The sequence below is a fragment of the Marmota monax genome, unplaced genomic scaffold (assembly GCF_021218885.2).
Source record: "Marmota monax isolate L192 unplaced genomic scaffold, Marmota_monax_Labrador192_F-V1.1 WCK01_AAM20220418_F8-fsc00277, whole genome shotgun sequence".
NCBI classification, from domain to species: domain Eukaryota; kingdom Metazoa; phylum Chordata; class Mammalia; order Rodentia; family Sciuridae; genus Marmota; species Marmota monax.
The window spans coordinates 366,869-389,233 of record NW_026694513.1 but is presented as its reverse complement, the minus strand read 5'-3'; the positions used below and the strand labels follow the sequence as shown (position 1 = coordinate 389,233).

The 22,365-nt window shown below is 39.7% G+C and overlaps 1 protein-coding gene across 9 annotated transcripts in view; it reads left to right on the top strand.

The window, feature by feature from the left end:
• Glis3 (GLIS family zinc finger 3) overlaps nucleotides 1–22,365 on the top strand; it is a 428,547-nt gene that overhangs the window by 369,502 nt on the left and 36,680 nt on the right. For all 9 annotated transcript variants that reach the window (XM_046420163.2, XM_046420161.2, XM_046420158.2 and 6 more), the window contains one exon: nucleotides 12,892–13,060. In XM_046420163.2, the coding sequence (XP_046276119.1) occupies nucleotides 12,892–13,060 (169 nt within the window). The remainder of the gene's footprint in view (nucleotides 1–12,891; nucleotides 13,061–22,365) is intronic.

Sequence of the window (22,365 nt, the reverse complement as noted above, 5' to 3'; positions counted from 1 at the left end):
ACTCAGTTTCAAAATATGCAGAAGTTTTTGCTGCAAAAATATTTTTATGGGTGAGCAAAAACAATTGCATACTTCATTTAAGAAGAGCGGAAAGTAGCAAGGCTGGGCAATTGCAGTTTTATTCCCATTGGGAAAAGTACTGGTTATCTTTAAACTATTATTTCTTCTTTTCCTCACTTAATATTATTTTGCCAGCACTTAAATGGGACATGAGAAGGGAAGATTGGATCTACTCTAAGTATACCCCAACCAGGTCTGAAGAACAGATGGATGGCAAGACAGAGAATTTAGGATAGAATTTCTGAAATTAGAAGCTAAAGCCCTATGTGGTTAGGAAATTAAGAGCAAAACTACTGGGTCCAAAGTTCTAACTTCCTGCTTTAATTGAATTTACATTTCAAGAAAAGAAATAAAGCAATAGTTTTATCACTTTCATATGAAAAATAAGGGGGGAAAGTAACTGGACATTTCTAGTGTTTGTAGCCACAGAGAAAGTTCATGTTTCAAGTTCAAAGTATTTGCATGGGTACTAAAAAGAAATGTTAAGAATAACACAGTTTTAAACACACATTTACAAGGGCATTATTGAATTGACAGATATTACTTATACTTTATAGTACTAAGAGTGTATTACAAGCACTGAATAGAGAGAGCATTGTGGGATTTGCTCATTCCACATTAATGAATCAACAGCACTGTGTCGGACTGGCTTCTGTGGAATCTTCCTCACTGTTGTCAGAGACTGATCTGCTTGCTCAGGTGTTCGGGCCATGAATCGGTCCATCTACACTGCCTTGACAGCTCACATTGATCATCAGAAGTTGCAGCCTCCTTGAAGTCTTGTTTGTCCTCCCAGGCTGCTCTTGCCTCACTTCCAGGTCTCTGGTTTGTAGCTGGGATCTGGGCTTGCTCTTTGGGCTCTAGGCCTGTTCTGTGTTCGTGAGCTTATCTGCGTATGTCTGACTTCAGCTCTGACTATCCATCAGCTTTGGATTTCAGAGGTGAGTCTTACCCTAGAATTTCTATTTTTTTTTAATTTTTATTATTAGTTGTTCAAAACATTACATAGCTCTTGACATATCATATTAGAATTTCTATTAACACCTCATTATACCCTGAGAAGTCAAAGGTTTATAAGAATCACTGGAACCCTTTTCCTGGGGATGGAAAGTCCTTGTTTGCACCTTCTAGGAGTCAATAGCTGCGGAAAGTGAGCTACTTGCTCTTCAAGGGAGAGAGGGGTAAGTTTTCATTGGCCATGTGTCGGCTCTGCTCCCCAGCCTGGTTCATAGGTAATTTCTGAGAAATGGGTGTACTTTATGAAAAAAGCAACTGAGCAATGTTTTCAGAGTATTTTGTAATAAGAAAGAAATTATCTAGGATCCGATCCATCAGTCTGGAGCACTCTCACCATTGTGGGTTATATCTATACACAACCTGAGAATGAGTACTCTTCTGTGTCTCCTAAGTCATACTTAGCTCATTACTGACCATATTTTGTATAGCCCCTCTAATCACCGGTGTGACCAATATATGCTCAAACATGCCACTTACAAGAGAAAATGACTCCTAACTTGAATTTCTTTCTTACTGAGATCAATACTGTATTACAGTACATAAAGAGTTCTTAGAATATGATAATGTTGAGCATCTATCAGTTATAATGCTTTTATCCAAATACTAGAAGAATTCATGTTGTAGTTCTGTTAAACACATTAGGGAATGGGTGCCACAAATCACCCACCGCCTTGATTGATTGATTTTAGAAATGAGAAAAAAGAAAAAGAAAAGAAAGCCTAAAGAAACTGAGAATGTCATCAGCTTCATTCAGTAGTTACCATCAGTGGTTAGTAGATTTGGGGTATTCAAAAAGAGTGCTCCTCCCACTTTGTTTGTCTTTGCTCTTTGGAGATGATGTGCTCTGGCAGAAAAATATGGAACTAAATCTAAAGTCCAATGCTGGCTCTCCACTCCCTGGGTGTTTAGTTTGGGTATCTTACTCTTCTATAAAATGGTGGTAAGAATTCTGATCTCATAGAGCTGTTGTGAGAATTAAATAAGATAGCATAAAATGATACAGTAAACTCCATAGCAACCATCAGATACTCAACTGATATTCCTTTCTTTTTTTTTTCTTCCTCTTTGTTTAAAGAGAATTAGTTGTGAACCAAGTTGCTGTGTGTGACAAGAAATAGAAACCTTTCTACCCATTTCTTTTATCCTGAAGGGTTCAAAGATCAATATCCTGATATAAAGACTTCCTTCCAAGAAGAAGTCAAGATGAGGACTTGGACCTTGCACATTCTAAGACCTGTTTTCAGGTCCATAAATTAGACATTTTTCTGTTGCCATTGAAAGTAGAAATAATACTTAGACTGGTTATATAGACAGTGCCAGTGTGCTTATTTGAAAAATGAACTTAATGAAACTGTGAATTTGTGAAAGTGAGGCAGATAGAAGAAGGAAGAAATTTGATTGACAGCCCCAACCAGAACAATCTTATGTAGTCACTGTTTTGGCATTGCTGGGGTATAGCCTGATGTCATTTTGTAAGTAGACTCTTCCAGACTATGTCATTTATCTCAAAATATACTCCAAGGAGTTCAGAAAACTATTCTTGACTATTTGCTTTAATTTAATTCTCATATTTCAAAAACAGTTCTTTCTCATGATGGATCTTAATAGTAATTTATTAACGGTAATTTATTAAGAGTAGGGATCAGCAAACTACAGCCCATAGACCAGATCTGACCTGCCTTCTATTTTTGTATGGCCTAACAACTAAAGATGGTTTTAAGATTTTTAAATATAAAAACAAACAAACCTATTAGCCTGATACGAGAATAGTTGCTTAAAGAATTGTGGACACTGCCTCTTGCCTGCAAAGCCTAAAATACTTACTATCTGACTCTTTCCAGAAAAGGTTTGTTAACCGTCCACCCCCTTCAAACTTACATCTGGCACATTTATCAAAGACTAAGTGAAAACAAGGAAGCCAGAAAGTGAAGTAACTCAAATAAATTAATTAAAAAAGAGACTACATTGTGAGACAAGTTAGGATCCTGTAATACATACTGGTTTTGTTGATCTCTGTAATATTTTAGATTTAGCAGACCCTTAGTTGTCTTCTGGCTGATGGGTTTTTAAAGAATTTTGTAAGGTCTGGCAATTAAAACAGATGACAGCAGAACTGTTTCCCTTGAAGGGATCCAGACCACTTGTACTGCCTACCACTCCTACTCCTCCCTGGGGCGTTCTATGGAACCTCCAAATGAGAGGTTCTCAAACAACCAAAGCTGTCAAATTGCAAAAGACATCTGCACACAAGCAACTCAGGCTGCTGTGGGTGGGGTGGCGGGGAGGGTTTGTCCTGGATGAGGCTGCCAGAGGAAGGGGCTGCCAGAGAACAGGGGTCTCAGTTCTAATTATGATGAGCCAAGGCTCCTCAACAGAAAGGTATTTCAAGAACTATATTTTTAAAAATTGAAGGCTCTTGTAGAAATGTAAATTAACAACTAGGATTAAAAAAAGGTTGAAATATCAAACTTGAAGGACCCACCTGGCCATATTCTCATATTCTCAAGGGAAGAGGTTTGCTTCTTCAAAATCCACTCTCTACCTGCAATGAAGATGTTTGCAACTGATATAAAGTGAAGAAGGCTGAACTCACTATTACATAGATGGAGCAGAACTTTAAATAAAAATTCCTTGAAAAAGACTACATATGGGCATAAATCCATGATAACATCTGAGTGACTTCTCAGTGTCCTGAGAGTAAAATAGTTTGCTAGAAGGTAACACTAAGCACCTGAAGGCAAAGTGGAAGAGTATAGGCAAGTTAAAAAGAAGAATGGGCCTTGCCTAGAGTCACAAAACCAACTGCCTGTGCAATTTTGCCTCAAGCTAGTAAAAATGGCAAACTTTTAGCCCTCACTCACCATACCCCAGTCCTCCAAAAAGGCTGTTGTTACATCATTTGACAGACCTGGAAAAGAAGGAGATTCCCTGTGTGAGTTTGGAATTGGTAGGTCAACCCTGGATTTGGCTGGAAAAATATTGTATTAAATACTGGGTTGGCTGTCTATATGCTAAATATCTTTTTCTAAAAAACCTTGCTCTGAAGTGGTTTCAGAAGCATGTGAAAGTCCATGGGTGAGATTGTCCCAGCAGACTCTGAAAGAGAAGCAACATCTTTTATGGTCAACATGGCACAGGTAGGAGATACCTAAGGAATGAATAATAAGTAGTTAGGGAACCAAATGTGTTTTACTGAAACTTTAGTTTTTTGTTTTGTTTTTGTTTTAATGGCCAAGTTAGACTTGACTTCCAAACAAACAAATGAGGAGCATTTTTAAAGGACCTCCAGGAGTAGTTACCCATGCTACTCCATCTTCTTTCATTTTGTTTTCCCACTCTCCCCAAATGGGGTTAACATAACACATGAGCCAGGAACAAATGATGATTTCCTATAGGGCAGTCTGAGTGGTTTACTTGTTCAAGTTATTTTACTGACTTTCGGTGTAACAAACTATCTGAGGGTGAATATGTAGGAACGTTGAGAGGTAGAAGGAAAAAAGGTAAAGCATGAGATTTGAGGTTGGATATGTCATGCATTGTCTGGAAAGATCCAAGAGGACTGCACAAAGTGTTGGTCCCACAGAAATTGAGAGAGCTGCCAGAATGATGCCCCTCTACTTGGAACAAAATGTCTTTGTTCTAAAATACTGATGTTTCAGGAGCTTTTCTGAATATGAAGTTAATTACACCTGGCATTTCAGGATGTTTGATGGTAACCTTTGGCATTTATATGGATGACATCAACCATTATCTTCTAGTTGTATCATCCTGTATTCCAGAAAGGCATGTAAGCGTGCATCCTCTTCCAAACACTAATAACTTCTTCCCTGGCTATAAATCCAGCTGCATGATGTGGAAATGTAATTGGAAAGCCTACACAGAAGTTTGGAGCTCATGGGGGAATATCTATTTGTAAGAGAGCCTGAATATTCATGTAACTGTCCAGACATCAATAAATTCTCATTTTACCTTATTTATTTCTGTTCCCCAGTGAACAGCAGCACTCATAAGCTCAAAGTTAATAGGCATGTTCTTCAGAGCTGTGCCCTCACTTACCTTAATGCAGTATCTCGATAACACATTTGTTTATCCGTTGCCAGGTAGCTCTCCCATCAGGTGACATGAGAGTGTTTTCTTTGTCTTAGTGCATGGGAGACAGTTGCCATTGTTTGCCATCAATTAGCTTAGGGTAGCATGTCAAGGATGTACGGTTGGTGTCATTTTAGTCTGACAGCCACCGGATCTGGTTGAGAAGGGATTGTTTCATTATCCTCTTATCAGGGCTGCTGGATAATGACACTCCACACTGCAAAGAGGGGAGGGGAAAAAAAGACAGGCAGAAAGAATAGATTTTTAGCAATTGGCAATATTAAAATTATTCATGCCGCAAGGAGAAGAGAAAGATTAGAGGGATGAATGTGGAAACCCTTAAGAAGGTACTTCTTCCTGATACAGGTGGAGGATGGAGTGACACCCTTTCTGATGGAGAGGCAGGCAAAGAGGAAATGCCCAGACATCATCAGGAAAGAAAAAGGAAATCTCCTCCTCATCAGCCACAAGGCAAGGATTAGTGGAGGAATCTCTCCCATTCCCCAATTAATTTCAGTGTCAAATGCAGGCTTCTAAATGACCCTGACCAGGCATTCTCCTTACTAGAAAACTCTTTCTGGTTTGGGCATTTAGGTTGGGGAGCATTTTCCATTGAACGACAGTGCAATTATATTGCTCCAAAATGAAATTCACAAAACACACAGAAAGTACCGGAATCCAAATTTTCACTATTGGGGGGCCTATTACCAGTTACCCCCAACATTGGCCATTTTCTTAAGAATGCCTAATGAAAAGTCTTTCTTTGAATTCTAAAAATTAATGGAGACTGGATCTTTGTGCACTTGGAGAAACAAACAAAAAGAAATGCTGAAAATGTAAAAATACTTCAAGATAAACTAAGCTTCAAGAGGGACAATTGTGTTGACATTTTAGTAACAGCCCATTTTCGCTCCTTAACGAAGTGCAGTCATGCATGAAAATGACTTGTTATCTTTTAAACTGAAACGCATTATGGGTTGTAATTCAAAGGTGTGCATTACTCCTTCAAAATAAAGTACAACATTTTAACCCTATGAGGATTCTTTTTGCAGGACCCAAACCCTTTTTAGTAACATATAAAAAAAATTGAACAATAAAAAACTGATTGAGGAAAAGGTGTGAAATGCTTCTGCATTTTAAAAGGACTCTAGTCTGTAGTTTATATGCATTCTTCCATCTGTAATTTAGACAGGAAATCATACTTCATTGGAGATTTACCATTTGAGAGCAACATATGCCTTTGTCTTTCTCTAATCTGATTAAAATGGTAATAATTGTAATAACAGACAAATAATAGCAACAGTGATTTATGAGCATTTAGCTATAGTTCAGGCACTGTGCTTGTGGGGGGTTTTTTGTGCATTATATAATTCTCACAATCCTATGAATTATGTTATCCTTATTTAAGAGGAAGAGATTGGGACTGGTTAAATGACTTGCCCAGAACTCTTTTGTGAGTAATCACTAAAGCCAAGCAGCCAACACAGTTCTATCTGATTCACGTTGTGCTTGCTTTGTTCCATTTGTTATCACCCTGATGCTGTCTCTCTCAACCATCCCATTTCTGATGAAGCCAAAGGAGCCAAAATTTCCATTGAGGCTTGACTGTTTCCCGAACTCTTCCCAGGTCCAAATTTCTCCTCTGGGAAAAAAGAGAAACGAGATTGAGTTCACTGTTCACATGGGTCCTCTAATTCTTTTTAATGTCTCTGTGAAAGCTGATTTACCTTGGTTTCATTGATTAGCTTACCCCTCTGCGCCTTGACCCTGGAAATACTGCCCAAGAAATGAATGGTCAGCCCATACCTCCTCTCATGTACCAGTCACCAAACGATTAATGTCATTTCTCATGATCCCAACATTACTCTGACACTCATTATAGTGTATTCACCATCTGCGGGTAAGACTGGTTCCTTTTTCCTTTGAGAATAAGCCAGAGCAATACCATGGCTCTTCAGTAACCCTAAGTGACTCCAAATGCAGATTTGTAAAGCAGCTCAGTAGCTTCAGATCAGCGGTGAATCTTTTCTTGGTGCAGTATTGACAGTAGCCTTTCAGCCCAGGACATGGTGTTTACTGTGGTAAAGGGTGCATATAGCTGATTGCTCATGAATAACCCCTCCAGGCCTTCCTTCTGTTCCCACCAGAGGATCAATATGCCTCTGACAAGCATCTGAAATCTTTATTTGGGGAAAAAGCACATTTCCTACCAGCTGTTTGTTTTCCAAACCAAATAATTCAGTTAATTTCTAGCCTGAATTAAACTTCAGAGCCAGAAATCTTCTCTTGTCAGTGCTGAGGTGCTCTTAGAATGGGCAGAAACAGAAATGGGAATATACTTTTTTCACTCTTACTGACAGTGTGACGGTTAAGGCTGTTCATGTGCCTCTTAACTGCTAGCAGCCTTTGCAAAACAGAGTGCTCAGAGGTCCTGGTACATGACACTCTCATTCTTTATTTGAACCCATCTTGCCATTGAGAAGCAATAAGGGTGGTGTTCAGGGGTATGTGATCTGATACATATCATCCTGATTCAGATTCCAGCTTTAATATTTACCCATCAAGAGGCCTAGGCCAGGTAACCCACTCAGAAATCAGATTAGGGTTCAAGTTTATCACCGGTAAACTGGGAAAATGTTTATAAAATACTTGAAATAAGTACTCATTAAATCTTAACTACAAATTCCCTGGTGTGGGGCAGCAAACAGATGAAATGCAGCTGAGATAGAAACTGGCTACCTGCTACTCACAGTGTGGTCTCTGGATCACTTGGAGGGTTTGTTAGGAATTTAGAAACTCAACATCCCTTGTCCCCAAGACACAGCAAAGCAGAATATACATCTTGCTCTGATGATTTCTTTGATTTGATGATTCAAACTTGAGAAGCAAAAAAAAAAAAAAAAAAACTTGAGAAGCAGAGCTCTAACTTCCCGTTCAGTTTTGAATAGGAAAGTATATTGCATATACTTCAGCCTGACAGGGAGGTCTTCATCTCTGCCCACCAAAATGATGAAAACACATTTACCAAGAGATGCCTATGGTTGACTTCCCCAGCTCTGGGGATGGGCCTGAAAAAAGCAGTCTTTATTTGGGGATGCTATTAACACACCTTGCCTCCCAGTGAATGCATCACAGTTGATATAGCCCCGAGGCTTCATTGTCCACACCCATTAGAAATATAGATTAATACTTTTCATTTGGCCAGAGAGAGCTGCCTATTAACCCTAATTAACCTGGGCTAGTTAAAGGCACCAGCCTAGAATGCCTTAGTCCCGATGGCCCATGAGATGGAATCTAAGAGCCACATAGATCAAAAGATGCTGCTCTGTAGAAATTATAAAGCCCACTGAGGCACCTCCACCTACCTCTAGTGGAGAGGGATAGGTAACTGCTGTAAGCCAGGCCCCAAAGAGAAAGAAGTCAAAGCAGCAGGGTGGCGAGCTGCTGGGCTTCTCTTAGAAGCCAGGCTCACGTATTCATCGCAAGACCAGGTTTTTATTTCCTTGGGGAGTTCACCATCTCTTAATCACAAAAGCAATAAGGATTTCCAATATGTTCCTGTGCCGTGCCTAATCAGTTGTTCCAGCTGCCAGTCATCAGCCATGACTGGAAGTTCACTTAAAAGCCCTCTTCCAGCTTTGAACACAGCACTGACCCCCAAGGTGACACAGACAATGAAGGCCGCCTGTGTGTGCTGCTTGATTTGATCACAACAGTTTTGTTAATATTGTCCTGTATTCTGGAGGGATCCGTTCTCTTCCTTATGCTTTGATCGATAGGCCGCGTTGTATGCCCCCTTGGTTGAGTTGGGAAAATCATTTTGAGTGTGCATGGAAGGAAATTTTTCCTTTTGTGAATGACCTCATAATTTCATTCTAACATGGAGATTTTTCTTCCTAAGGTTAGAAATCATTTGGCAAAGTTTGAGTATTTGTCAGTAAGCATGTTTTGTAGTGAGTAAGTCTGTGAGAAGTCAGCAGGTATTCAGGCTCAAAGCATTAAAAGAGATTAGCACCTGCCTCACCTGCCTGGTACCAAGGAGGTGCTGGAATATTGTGTTTTAATGAACAAATGCATAAATACATTTGAAAAATTCTTGGGCTATGGTAATTAAGATTGCTTCTGGATGTGCAGTGTGATAAAATCAGATATTCCTAGAAGTTGTGTAAACTGAAAAGACATTTTCTGTGCCATAATGACAATTTCTGAGAAATACAGGTCTTTGGTAGAGGCTTGGGACAATCCTATTGAAGCCATAGCTATCTGACTCCAGAGAGTTGTTCATTTTATTAGAAGGGTATGTGAGATGGGAATTGGATGACTATTAGAAAGTGTCTCAATATTTTCTCCAAATTTCTTGGCATTATTTTGGTCACAGGTGTGAACTACAACCAGTAATCCTGTCCTGAATTCTGTATGCCAAGTGATCTATATAAACATTGAATTATAAGCTTTTACTATTAGGTTGTAACTCACCAGAAACAAGATTTTCCTATACTTCTCGTACCATTTAATATGGAAAGAAGCAGGTCATGTGCTTTGTTTTAGCATCAGGGTGATTTATTAAATCCTCCATAAGAAATTGTTCAGCATACTTTCCAAACTCAGAAACTTTACATTGAACTCTGAAGCCTTATATTTCTTATTCTTATGAGGCCCCTGTCAGAAGAACACTTCCTATTTCGGTGTCATGAATCTGCTATAGCAGTAAAGGGCCTGGGCACATGTGGACCTCAGCACAGTTGGAAGACAGGTTCTTGAGCCTTTAGCCCTGTACCAGACACCTTATATATACTGCCTCACAACCTCTCTAACACTTACCTCTCCTGGCCATTGCTGTGGCAGCTGTTAAACAGGCATAGCTTGACGGTCCCTCGCATCAGCTGCACCACATGCTCCTGTTTTCTGCCCCAAATTTTCTCCAGTGCTCCACTCTGGGTCATATGCATACCTGGAAGTATGGAAATTAACACTTCCCTGGGGCAACCCTTGACCAATGGGGATAGGAGTTGGTAGATAAAAGTTCCTTTCTGTCCATGTCCTACACACTGAGCCCCACAATGGAGTCCATTGGCATTTAGAGTGGGTTTGTCTTTGTTCATTCAACAAACACAATGTTGTTGGAGATACCAGGCACCAAGGATGTCTTGTTCCCTAGTATACCCCAAGACCTAGCTCCTTGTCTGCTACGTGGGAGGTACTCCATAAGTGTTTGCGGAATAATTGTCTGCTCAGAGCATAATGAGGTAGAGGACATTATGAGCAAAAGCACAGTAGTATAAATTGCCATGAAATGTTTGAGATGTAGTCAGATGTCTCCTTTGGCCGAAGCTTAGGGGGTATTGTGGAGCCATAAATAAAATAGTGTATTAAAGTGCTTTGAAGTTCAATGCTCTATACTATTAAGTCTTGGTATTTTTGTAGAATTGATGTAAACAAGTCTTTTCCCCTGGCTGGGTTGCAACCTCCTCAATGACAGAGATTCACAAATGTAGAGTGGCTAATGTGTAGTAGACACTTAATAAATATTGAATTAAAAATAATGGTGGATGATGGATGGATGGATGGATGGATGGATGGATAATGAATGGTTTGGTCCTGACTATTAAATAAGATGAAGAACAGACCTTCAACCAATTCTGACTTTGAGTGAGTGACAGGCTATGAACAATACTAAAATTTCCAGCCTACTTCATTGTGCTAATACCAAATGTAGCAAAGTAGTTAATAGAGACCACTGGGAAATACCACATTTTCTGTGGTACCACAGAGTAGAGCATAGAGTATGCACCACAAGTTCTCTGTTGCCCACTGGGTTATAAACAGCAAGGGCAATGCTTCCCTTGTGATAAACACAAAGACATACTACAGAAATACCTCCAGAGGAAAATAAGTGATGGGTGTATTCAGCAACTACAATAACAACAACAAGCTAACATTTGTACACTAAATTGGGGCAGGGGGAGTTAGCTGCACTTTCTCTGTGACCTCTTATTATTCCATTAGTTTCTGGAATAGTATATAAAACACCAAGCTCCATGCTCACAAACACCAATGTTGAAACTATTGCCACAGTTGATCCAAATAGCCTTTTCCCCTGAGTAAAATTATTATTTGGAATACAAGCAGAATTGTGGTTCCCTGAGCTAGCAGAGCATAAATGAGGGTAGTGATTCATAAGGTGACTCTAGTGAGTTTGCAAATGTGCAACTTTTATAGAGGCTGACGCACACAACAGAGGCTTTGCCTTGCCTTTTGAGCTGGTAAGCACTTTCTGGCCTCACTACCTCTTCAGGATGCTGAGGGCTCTGGAGGATGCAGACTTCTGAGGACAAGCCTTAACCTGACAGAATGCTGATTTACCAGAAATAAACCCTTCAAATCAGATCACACCCCTGTCAGTAGCTTTTTGAGCGGGAAGATGGTAATTCTGCCTCTTCACATGTTCCTTTAAGTACTTGAACTCTTGTTCCATTGGATTAAGATTTTGGGGGCTGGGTCATCCGGGGTCTTAATTCTATCCTGGAAAGGTTGGAGGAAAGAGGTACTGGTCTAAAAATACTACTCCCTGAACTTTTAAACCTTCAACTCTTTTTGATAATGTGTCTTCTCTTTCTTAATCCCAAACCTGATTTCTTTTATTTTAAAAAAATCCATTTATTCTTTGATATCAGCAGTCTAAGTTCCAAAAGAGCAGATATGGGTATAGAGCTGAGCATGGATAGCATTGTACAGAGAAGGAAGTTCAGAGAGTCCGTGTAATGATGCCAGTGTGATTGCGCATAATGAGGTGTCTGCCGAGTGGGTCCCAGACACTGAGATCCTCTCTGATAGACTCTGAAAGTGACAAGCCCCAAGTTCTTCTGCAACATAGTACCAATTAGCTGATCTAAATGGGCACATATTCAAGTTTGAGGTCACATACAGTTCTCAAAGGCGAGACTGCCCCTACAAATGGAGTTCTAAACCTCATAATCTGTATCACAATAGGCAACAGTGGGGTAAGACCCCCCACATGCTGTGATTGAGACCCCCATTTTCCTATTTTGTGGTCTTGGGAGAGCACTTCTTTTTGATTTTGATGAAGACCAAGTTTATTCATCACACTATCCGGGAAATGTGTGGGGTCAGTTAGACTCTAAAGTTAAAAAGTTAAAAGGATGTAGGATCTTGTGCTGATGCTGGGATAAGCAGAGCTCCATTCTCATTACATTGATTGAGCATTGGCAGAGCCACCCATCTGACTCACTGTGGCTCCCTGCAGCGGGAGTGGGGGGTTGTGGGGGGGGTGGGTTACTGACAGTCTTGTGCCATTCCCTGTCAGCTGACCAAATATTCTGTTACCTGATTTTCATCCTCTGTGACTAAAAAGCATGCACACAGAAACCTTTGAATAGATGCAAACAGTACAAGATTGATTAATTATACAGTGGCCAGACAGGGAACTGGCAGGGCAGGGCAGCTCTTAGGAGACAGACCGTGAACACCAGCCTTGAGCGAGTGAATGTGAGTTCCTGAGATGGCGGTTAGGCATATTAGCCAAGGAACCTGTTCCACCACAAACACAAAAGCTGTGTATATCCAAGAAGGGGAGAACCATTCCCTGAGAGCCACCCAGAGAAAAACAAACAAGCCCCTAAAATATGCTTCCTGTCAGCCTTCAATATTTAAAAAATGTGTGCTTCCTTTGGGGTGAGTCTCATGCTTCTTTTCCCTTGATTTCAGCTCCCATTTTCTCCAGCAATCATTCAAGCCGAAGTGGAACAGCTGCTGGGGCCGGGCCACCCCCACATCCTGTCAGTCACCCTTCTCCAGGACATAATGTACAGGGGAGCCCCCACAACCCCTCCTCCCAGTTACCTCCACTCACAGCTGTGGACGCAGGAGCTGAGAGGTAAGGCCATCTGTCTCTCTCTCGTAATAGGTGTCGTCGCCAAACTTTTCTCCATGGAGAAGAGCTTTGACAGTTGTTGAATTTTATTAATAATCCGTTGGTGGGTTGAGTTACCCAAAGGTGACATTTTAAAAGTAGCATACACAAAACACAGAGACCAAATATCTCATTATCTGTTATATTTTTCCATTAGAAAACAGTATTGGCAAAAGCTGCTAAAGTGTCAGGTTCTGGAAAGCTGCATCAGAATGTCCCTGTCTTTTTTACTTTTCCATAGTTTATTTTAGGGACTCAATTTTAAGGTAATATATGCACAGGCTGAGGTGTTTTCCAGATGTAAGATGGTACCCTAGTTAGATAGTAGTGTAAGCGTGTGTGTTAGCATTTAATTACTTTGGCAAAATACCTGAGATAATGAACCTATAAGGAGGAAAGGTTTGTTTGGGCTCCTGGTTTCAGAGGTTTGAGTTCATGGTTACATGGCCATGTTTCTTTGGTCTGTGGCAGCACATTTCATCATAGTGGAAGAACATGGCGGAGGAGGCCTGTTCCCCTCATTGCAACCAAGACCAAAGAGAGATGGGAAGGGACAGGTATCACCTAACTTCCTTCCACTAGGCCCCACCTTTTAAAGGTTCCATTACCTCCCAGTAGTGCCACAGGCTGGTGGCCTATTCGTCAACACATGCCCAATGGGGAACATTCAAGATCCAAAGTGCAGGAGCTTAGGAGCAGAGCATAAAAAGCAGAAGGGAGCTGGCTGTTCACTGGAAACTTTACATTGATGTAACTCGAATAAAGTTTTCTGGGGGAGAATCTATAAACAACTCTTATCTTCATGATATTCTTACTTCTGAATTCTCTACTGGCTCCAGAGATTTTGATGAACCCTTCTCATATTTCTGCTCCTGTGTGCTTTTGAATATCACAAACCAAAAGAAGAATCTGCATAGTAAGTAAAGTGATCTAGGCATTGAGGGAAACCCAAGGCTCTTCCAGATGAATAAATGCAAAATAGCATCCCTGACAATAAGAAGAACATGTACAAGATGTGAGGTAGGAGAGGAGGCGCATCAGGGAGGTCTCAGATAGTAGGCCTCTAGGGTGCACATGGCTGATGGAGGCACATCATGATAATGGTGGGCCGGCTCATGTGGGACCATATTTTGTATGCTATGGTAAGGAATTTCCCCCCTTATCCTACTGTAAACAAAGAACTATTATGGGCTTTTTATTGGAAAGAAACACAATCATATTGACATCATGGGGACAAGATAATGGAGTAATTGAAGTTGGAATAGGGGGAAAAAGGCTGAGGCTGCTACTGGAAACCATGAGAGCAATATGATAACTTTTAGTAAGGCAAAGAAATAAGGATTTGCTATAGGAAGAAAAACTGCTCATTATTTTACACACACACACACACACACACACACGAGGAGGGACCAAAATCAATTTCTGAGTTTTACCCCTAGAAACCAAGATGGAAAATTGTACCATTAATACAATATGCAGTAACATGGGGGGAAAGAGGCTGTTGGGTGGAGAGAAGGTGGGGATGATGAATTGACTTTATAGGGGTTTGAGTTTTAAAATTTTTAGTTTTAGGGGATTGTGAAAGATATATGTACATTTGTCCAATGGACAATTAGAAATATGAATCCAAAGATCAGACTTATTTTAACAGTTCTGTGGGTGTGGACAATGCTCTAGCTTCCTCTCAGTCTCAGTAAGCAAAGCTCAAGTGATTATCATCCATTAAGTTCACAGACACTGTTCAGAGACACACCTTTCCAGTTATCTGGTATATTCCTGTAAGTTGAGATGAGCTTATTTCTTCTAACATTTTATATAGTTTCCAATTGGGGTTAAAATTCTATTAGCTGTGGGCTTTTTGTCATCTCATTTCTTTCTGTCTGGCTGAGAATCATACCCCACAAGTTCGCTTCTTCACTGCATCTCTTTATTAATAGTCATAACAACCCCTAACAAAAATATCAAAGGAAAGTAATCATTGGGTTGCCTTCTTGTATAATCCTTTTAAAGAATACATGTAAGAAAAGATTTTAAGCAGTATTGTCTTTAGAAACAACTGAGATAATGCAGTTACCTGATGTTTGCATCCCAGCTCTGACAGTTGCTAATTGACTGTGGGCAAGTGCCTTAGCTGCTCTTCTTGCTTGTTTGTTTTTGACATTTTATTTTATTTCATATCTTTTATGTTTTTAGTTCCTTCTTCAAAATTTTTAAGTATACTATAATGATACCCATATATACTGCATCCATATTCACCCACTGTTCATATTTTGCCATTTTGTCTTTCTCTCTTTCTCTCACCACCCCTTATGTGGGAGATACTATACTTGTTTACTTGCTTATTAGTTTTAAACCATTTGAGAGATACTTGCAAATATCATTGAACTCTATCCATAATTATTACTTCAATAGAGATCTATTTAGAAGAACATTCTCCTCCATAAATCCAATACAACAATCATAATCAGGATATTTTAACACTGATACATTACTGTTATCTAATAAGTTATTGATATTCAGATTTCCCAAATTTTGTGAATAATGTCCTTTATAGCTAGAGGGTTTTTTTTAAATTTTTCTTTCCTTTTTATGAGTCAGGGCTCTAAAAAGGATCACACAATGCATTTAATTCTCATTTCTTTATAGTCTCCTTGAATCTAATGGAGTCCCTCAGCTTTATCATCATCATTATCACCATTGTCTTTCAGGACACTGATGTTTTTTGAGGAACTCAAGACATTTGTTTTGCACAGTGCTCCATGGTTTGGGTTTGTCTGATTGTTTCCTCCTGAAACATTTTTGGTAGGAATACCGCATAGGTGTTCCTTAGCTTTTTTTTTTTTTGGTTTTATCTTTTATTGATTTTATTTTTTTTAAATACACGAGAGTAATGGAATGCATTACAATTCTTATTACACATATAGAGCACAATTTTTCATATCTCTGTATATAAAGTATGTTTACACCAATTCATGCCTTTATACATGTACTTTTTTGCATTACAATTCTTATTACAGATATATACCACAATTTTTCATATCTCTGTTTGTATATAAAGGATGTTGACACCCAATTCAAGTCTTCATACATGTACTTTGGATAATGATGTCCATCACATTCCACAGCCCTTGCTAATCCCCTGCCCCTCCCTTTCCCTCCCACCCCTCTTCCCTATCTAGAATTCATCTAATCCTTCCATGCTCTCCCTCCCTATCCCACTATGAGTCAGCCTATTATATCAAAGAAAACATGCAGCATTTGGATTTTGTGGATTGGCTAACTTCACTTAGCATTATCTTCTCCAATGCCATCCATTTACCTGCAAATGCCATGATTTTATTCTTTATAATGCTGAGTAAAATTCTATTGTGTATATATGCCATATTTTTTTATCCATTCATCCACTGAAGGATATCTAGGTTGGCTCCACAGTTTAGCTATTGTGAATTGTGCTGGTATAAACATTGATGTGGCTGTGTCCCTGTAGTATGCTGTTTTTAAGTCCTTTGGGTATGGTCCGAAGAGAGGAATAGCTGGGTCAGATGGTGGTTCCATTCCCAGATTTCCAAGGAATCTCCATACTGCTTTCCAAATTGTCTACACCAATTTACAGTCCCACCAGCAATGTATGAGTGTACCTTTTCCCCCAAATCCTCGCCAATACATATTGTTGTTTGTCTTCATAATAGCTACCATTCTGACTGGAGTGAGATGATATCTTAGAGTAGTTTTGATTTGCATTTCTCTGATTGCTAGAGATGATGAGCATTTTTTCATGTATTTGTTGATTGATTGTATATCCTCTTCTGAGAAGTTTCTGTTCAGGTCCTTGGCCCATTTTTGATTGGGTTATTTGTTTTTTCAGTGGTTAGCTTTTTGAGTTCTTTATGTACCCTAGAGATTAGTGTTCTATCTGATATGTGAGGGGTAAAAATTTGCTCCCAAGATGTAGGCTCTGTGTTCACCTCACAGATTGCTTCTTTTGCTGAGAAGAAACTTTTTAATTTGATCCCATCCCATTTATTGATTCTTGGTTTTAATTCTTGTTCTATAGGAGTCTTATTAAGGAAGTTGAGGCCTACTCCCATATGATGAAGATTAGGACTTTCTTTTTCTTCTATTAGACGCAGATTCTCCGGTTTAATTTCTAGGTCCTTGATCCATTTTGAGTTAAGTTTTATGCATGGTGGGAGATAGGGGTTTAATTTCATTTTGTTGCATATGGATTTCCAGTTTTCCCAGCACCATTTGTTAAAGATGCTATCTTTTCTCCAGTGCACGTTTTTGGCACATTTGTCTAATATAAAATAATTGTAATTTTGTGGGTTAGTCTCTGTGTCCTCTATTCTGTACCATTGGTCTACCAGCCTATTTTGGTGCCAATAACATGCTGGTTTTGTTAGTATTAGTCTGAGTTTTTGAGACCTCATTTGCAACTTACAGGGAATTAGAATTAAATGAACCAAAGAAGTTAACATGCCTAGCATGTTATATGGCATGAAGCAGGCATGCAGTAGCTTAGCTGTGGATACTCAGGTAGATGGGACCTCGGCATTACTGAGGGATTCGGGTAGGGAAGCCAGAGGATGCTATTAAGTTATCACAGTGATTGATAATATAAATAATCATGGAATAGAAGATGGAGAAAAGGGATGGGATGGTATTCTGTATGGGTTGGTGGACGTTTGTACTTTGGTGGCTTTCCTTGCTGCCCAACTCTTCTGCAGGATGTGTGTCCTGACCCAGTGCCAACCCAACTGAATGTGAGCAAGTGTGAGTGTGGCAGGTTATCTCTTCCAATCTGGTTTGGTGAAGAGGATGACGTGTAACAGCCCTGAATTATTCACTGTGTTTTTATTAGTGACCCGGATAAAAACACGTAGAGGAAATGTGCTTACCTTCCGTTTGGGGTTTATATATCTTTGCCTCTGTTTGCCTGGGAAATCCCCCAGTAAAAACTCAAGTAGTTTTCTTAACGGAAATAGGTTTATCACACTTTGGGATTTTTAGTGGGATGCTGGCATCTTTTCCTGCTTTGTGGGCATTGATTCATCATTTACTTAGCTTTAGCTTGTTAATTAAATGGGCTGAGTCACTGTCAGAAGTCAGGAAAGGTCTACCACATCTACCCATCTAGCATCAGGTTCTTTGATCTTTACCATCATAAAATAAATGCAAGTTCTCTCAACTTGATGAGGTTCCATTTTTATTTTGAATATTATCTGAATGACACATCATTTCAGTGATTTTAGCAGTACTGTACCACATCACCCAATGTTGATTTAAACTTATGGGAAGTATTGTTTTACTATGTCATGTCCAACACACTAGTGGTACTTTGTAACTGTGGCTTCTCATGAGAGGAACCCAGCAATCTTTGAACATGTTAATTAATTGGGTTTCACAGTTTGTCTATTAGACCATACCAAAAATATTGATGGAAGTCTGTCTTTGAAATGGAGAAATGTTAGACGCTCTACCAGTGAGCTCGGTTTGTGTCACTCATCTTAAATAAGAGAATACTAGCCACTTCCCTGCCTTCTGAAGTCCACAAATGTGTGCTCTGCAGTAGTGACAGAGACTTGTGAACCAACCACAGGTTGCCTGCCTGGACACTAAGGGTTAGAGGTGGCAGCCATTTTTTATTGATTGGCTTTTTAATTCTGTTCTTCACTTCCAGTCAAGTCAGCTTTGCTTGTTTTACACCTTAATTGAGGCTTTATTTCTGAAGACTTTCCTTTGTTCCCATCCTTGTCCCTTTACTACCCTTTCTATGAATCCCAGCTTAGTTCTCAACATTGGAAGCCTCCCTGCCTCTCATAGCCCACAGAGACAGGTCTGCCTGTTGAATTAATTAGTTCATATTATCTGTACCATGGATTTACCATTTATCAGATGTCACCTTGCTAACTGGGTTATTTGCTTTTGGTGGGCAGGAAACTTAAGTGTTCTCATAACTTCCAGAGTGCCTTTATCTGAGTTATGCAATGGTATATTCTGAGGAATATTTACCAAGGGAAAAAGATCATTGAGAGGAATACATAGGAAACAGGAAGTCCTTGTCAATTGCCATTGTCCAGGTGGGAGGTTCCCAAAAAGGAATGGTCTTCTTAATTTATTGTTTGGATGGGCAGTGGCCTTAATTCTTAAAAGTTCCCATCATCTTATGTAAACTCCATACATTGATACACTGCCTAGTTGCTCTAATACATACATTCAGGTGCACACACATGCACATTGCTAAGGATCCTTTATCACCTTCCACTACTGGGGTTCACTTCAGTGCTTTCTTGTGGTCTTGAATACTGGAAGCCTGATACTCTGCATTCTCTGCTGCTTGCTACTTTGCTGTTCTTCCCTCTCCAGGATTTCCTGAGCAATCAAAGGCATTGGTGTGTTCACTCATTAATCTCTTTTCAGTCTCTTTCTTTCTCTCCACATATTTTCCTAGTATATATGGAATAATTATAAGAATCATAAAATACTAAAGGTTATCATACTCTATTTCAGCATTAGGAGTTCATTTGTTCATTGAGTCTTTCACTTAGCCGGTATTCCAGCAATATGCTGGAAATTGATGATAGAGTGGTGAACAGGACTAATAAAAGCCCTGCCCTCTTGGAGCATTCAGTCTAAGTGGCAGACCACTTAGGCAGGATAATTTGGAGCATTAAGAAAAGATGATACAGGGGGCTGTGAAAGTACACAGAAATCACATGTAATCCAAATGTTGGGAAGGGAGAAACAGGAAGAAAGGTCTCCCTAAAACTGGACAGTCTGTGGGCAAGAGAGATGTATCAACACAGGCTGTGTGCAACAGTTAAGAGGGAAGAGCACAAACAAGTGCGGCACTGAGTATGTGACCGAGAAAGGAAGCAGCCTCATAAGCTATATTCAGGAGTGCAGGCTTTATCTTGAACACAAGAATTTATGTATTGGACCAATAAAGAATGTGGAAACTCTGGCATACATGCCAAATGTGCCTGTTGTTCACCACAAAAATTTCAGAATGCATTCTGTGCCAGCCAGAAGAAATGACAAGGAATAGGAAAAACTGGTTCATTGGACAATCTGTCAGCCAGAGGCTATCCTATCCTTTGTGCCTCTTGGACTGGTGAAGTGGCAGTATGGGTTTTACATTTTTCTTTTCCGTACAATTTGAAGAGAGAGTTTTGTCTTTTGTAATTCCAAGTGTGTGTTTTTTATGGTCATGACCTATCAGGACTTTGAAGAGTCACTGAGTGTTAAAAGAAAAAAAAATACTGCTTTTTAAAATAACCTTCATGGTAGAAGCAAAATGACAGACATTTGGAAATTGGAGCTGTAGCATCAGCAAGAACTTGGCCTCACTTGTCTCTATGATATTAGAGAAAAGTTGACTATGACTCAGAGTCAGCCACATGGCTTTGTGTGTAGTAGCATTTTACTCAGTGAGCATTAAACAAAGGCTCTTTGATGTATATCACAGAAACATAATTCACTTCTAGGGCAACAAATAGACACAGATAATAAAGTTTATCAATAATGATCATTGGAATAGTTGGGAAAAATCCATAGTCATAACACAAATATGAGCCATAAGCAGCCTTTATTTTCCACCTGACTCCTCATTACCCAATGGTAGAGTCTGTCCCTGTGGAGCTCACCTTGTATCATGAGAACCCGTCTTTCTTTTTGGGCTATAGTACGTTCTATTCAGAAGTCAGACTGTTATCTTTGTTTAATGCCTATGAGGGGATCAGTTTCTTTCTAGCAAGGTGACTTCCACAGTCAGTATTAAGACGTGGGGCCCCAAATCCACCTCTCCCAATACACAGTTGCACATAGTCACACCTTTTCCCTCTACACCCTTCTTGAGAACCGCTGAATGTACTAAGAGTTGTTCCTAATGTCAGTGGTGTGAGTGATACTAAGGCAGTCAATTCCTAGCCTTGAAAATAGAGATTGAAGAGCTATCTTCAGTTTACTGTTAAAAACCAAAAAAGCAGGGGCTGGGGATATAGCTCAGTTGGTAGAGTGCTTGTCTCACATGCAGAAGGCCCTGAGTTCAATCCCCAGCCCCCTATCTCCCCCCAAAAAGTCTGAGAGTCAACTTCGATCCTTCCTTTTCCCAAACAATCACATCTAATTAATTGTAGGTCCCTAAACTACATTTCAAGCCAAATCAATGCCATTCCTCCACCCAAGTTCAAGCCACCATCCCCTCCCATCTCAAGTAAAATAGTTTTCTAATGTGTGTCTCCACATCTCATCTTGTCTGTCCACAGTCTTCCACTCTGACGCCACCAACATACAGGGCCTTTGTTCTATACCACAAGAACTTTCCTTTACAATATAAGTTAAATCACCTCTTTCCTGACCAGATCCCTCCCCATCATACTTGGAATAAAATCCAAAGTCTTGTTTGTAGCATACGTGGACCTCTGTGGTTTGAACTCAACCAAATTTGCCTACCATTACTACCTTCTTAGTTCACACCTGCCTTCTTGGTGTTCCTAGGAAACACTGACTTATCTCACCTCCAGGCCTTGCAGTTCCTGAAACCTGAAAGGCTCTTTGACCAGAACTTCATGACTAGTGCTTTCACTTCTGGTGTTGGTTCAAGGGTTGCCTTTCAGAGAAGCTTTTCTGGACTACTCTCTAAAACTTTCCTTCTCTAACTTCACTCTGTTCTTTAGCTTTGCTCTATGTTTTTCTTCATTAACATTTCACCCCCTGAAATTGCATTTTTTTATTTTTTTACTGACTTGATTTTATTCCACTACACAGGAAGCTCCCAGAAGATAGACACTAGTTTGACAACCACCTGTTCGTAACCCTCAGTGCTTCTAAGGGGATCTAAGGAATTCTGTGGAATGAATGGATGTGGATAGTAGGAAGGACTACCCCTATGATTCCTTATTATTCTGGAAAAGGAATCATAACCCTGAGTACATGATTATCATTCCTCCATCTGTTCATTCTCCTTCAGATCACTTCCTGGGAAAGCAGAACCATTGCTGTGAACCTGCATGCCCAATCTACCAAGCAAAAGACTAGATTGGTGGTACCAATATATTTTTTGCACCAGATCATTTTCCATGTAATCATACTTTGAAAAAAACATTGGTTCTTCAGTGTATTTGTATTTGATGTATTGATTCTAGCTTAATTATAATCACACATCAAAAAAAAAAAACCCAGCTAATTAGGATGTCTATAAAAGGAGCTATTTTGTAAGTGCCAGAGAAGTCAACCTCTGAAAAGCCAAATCAGCCATCTTTATTTTG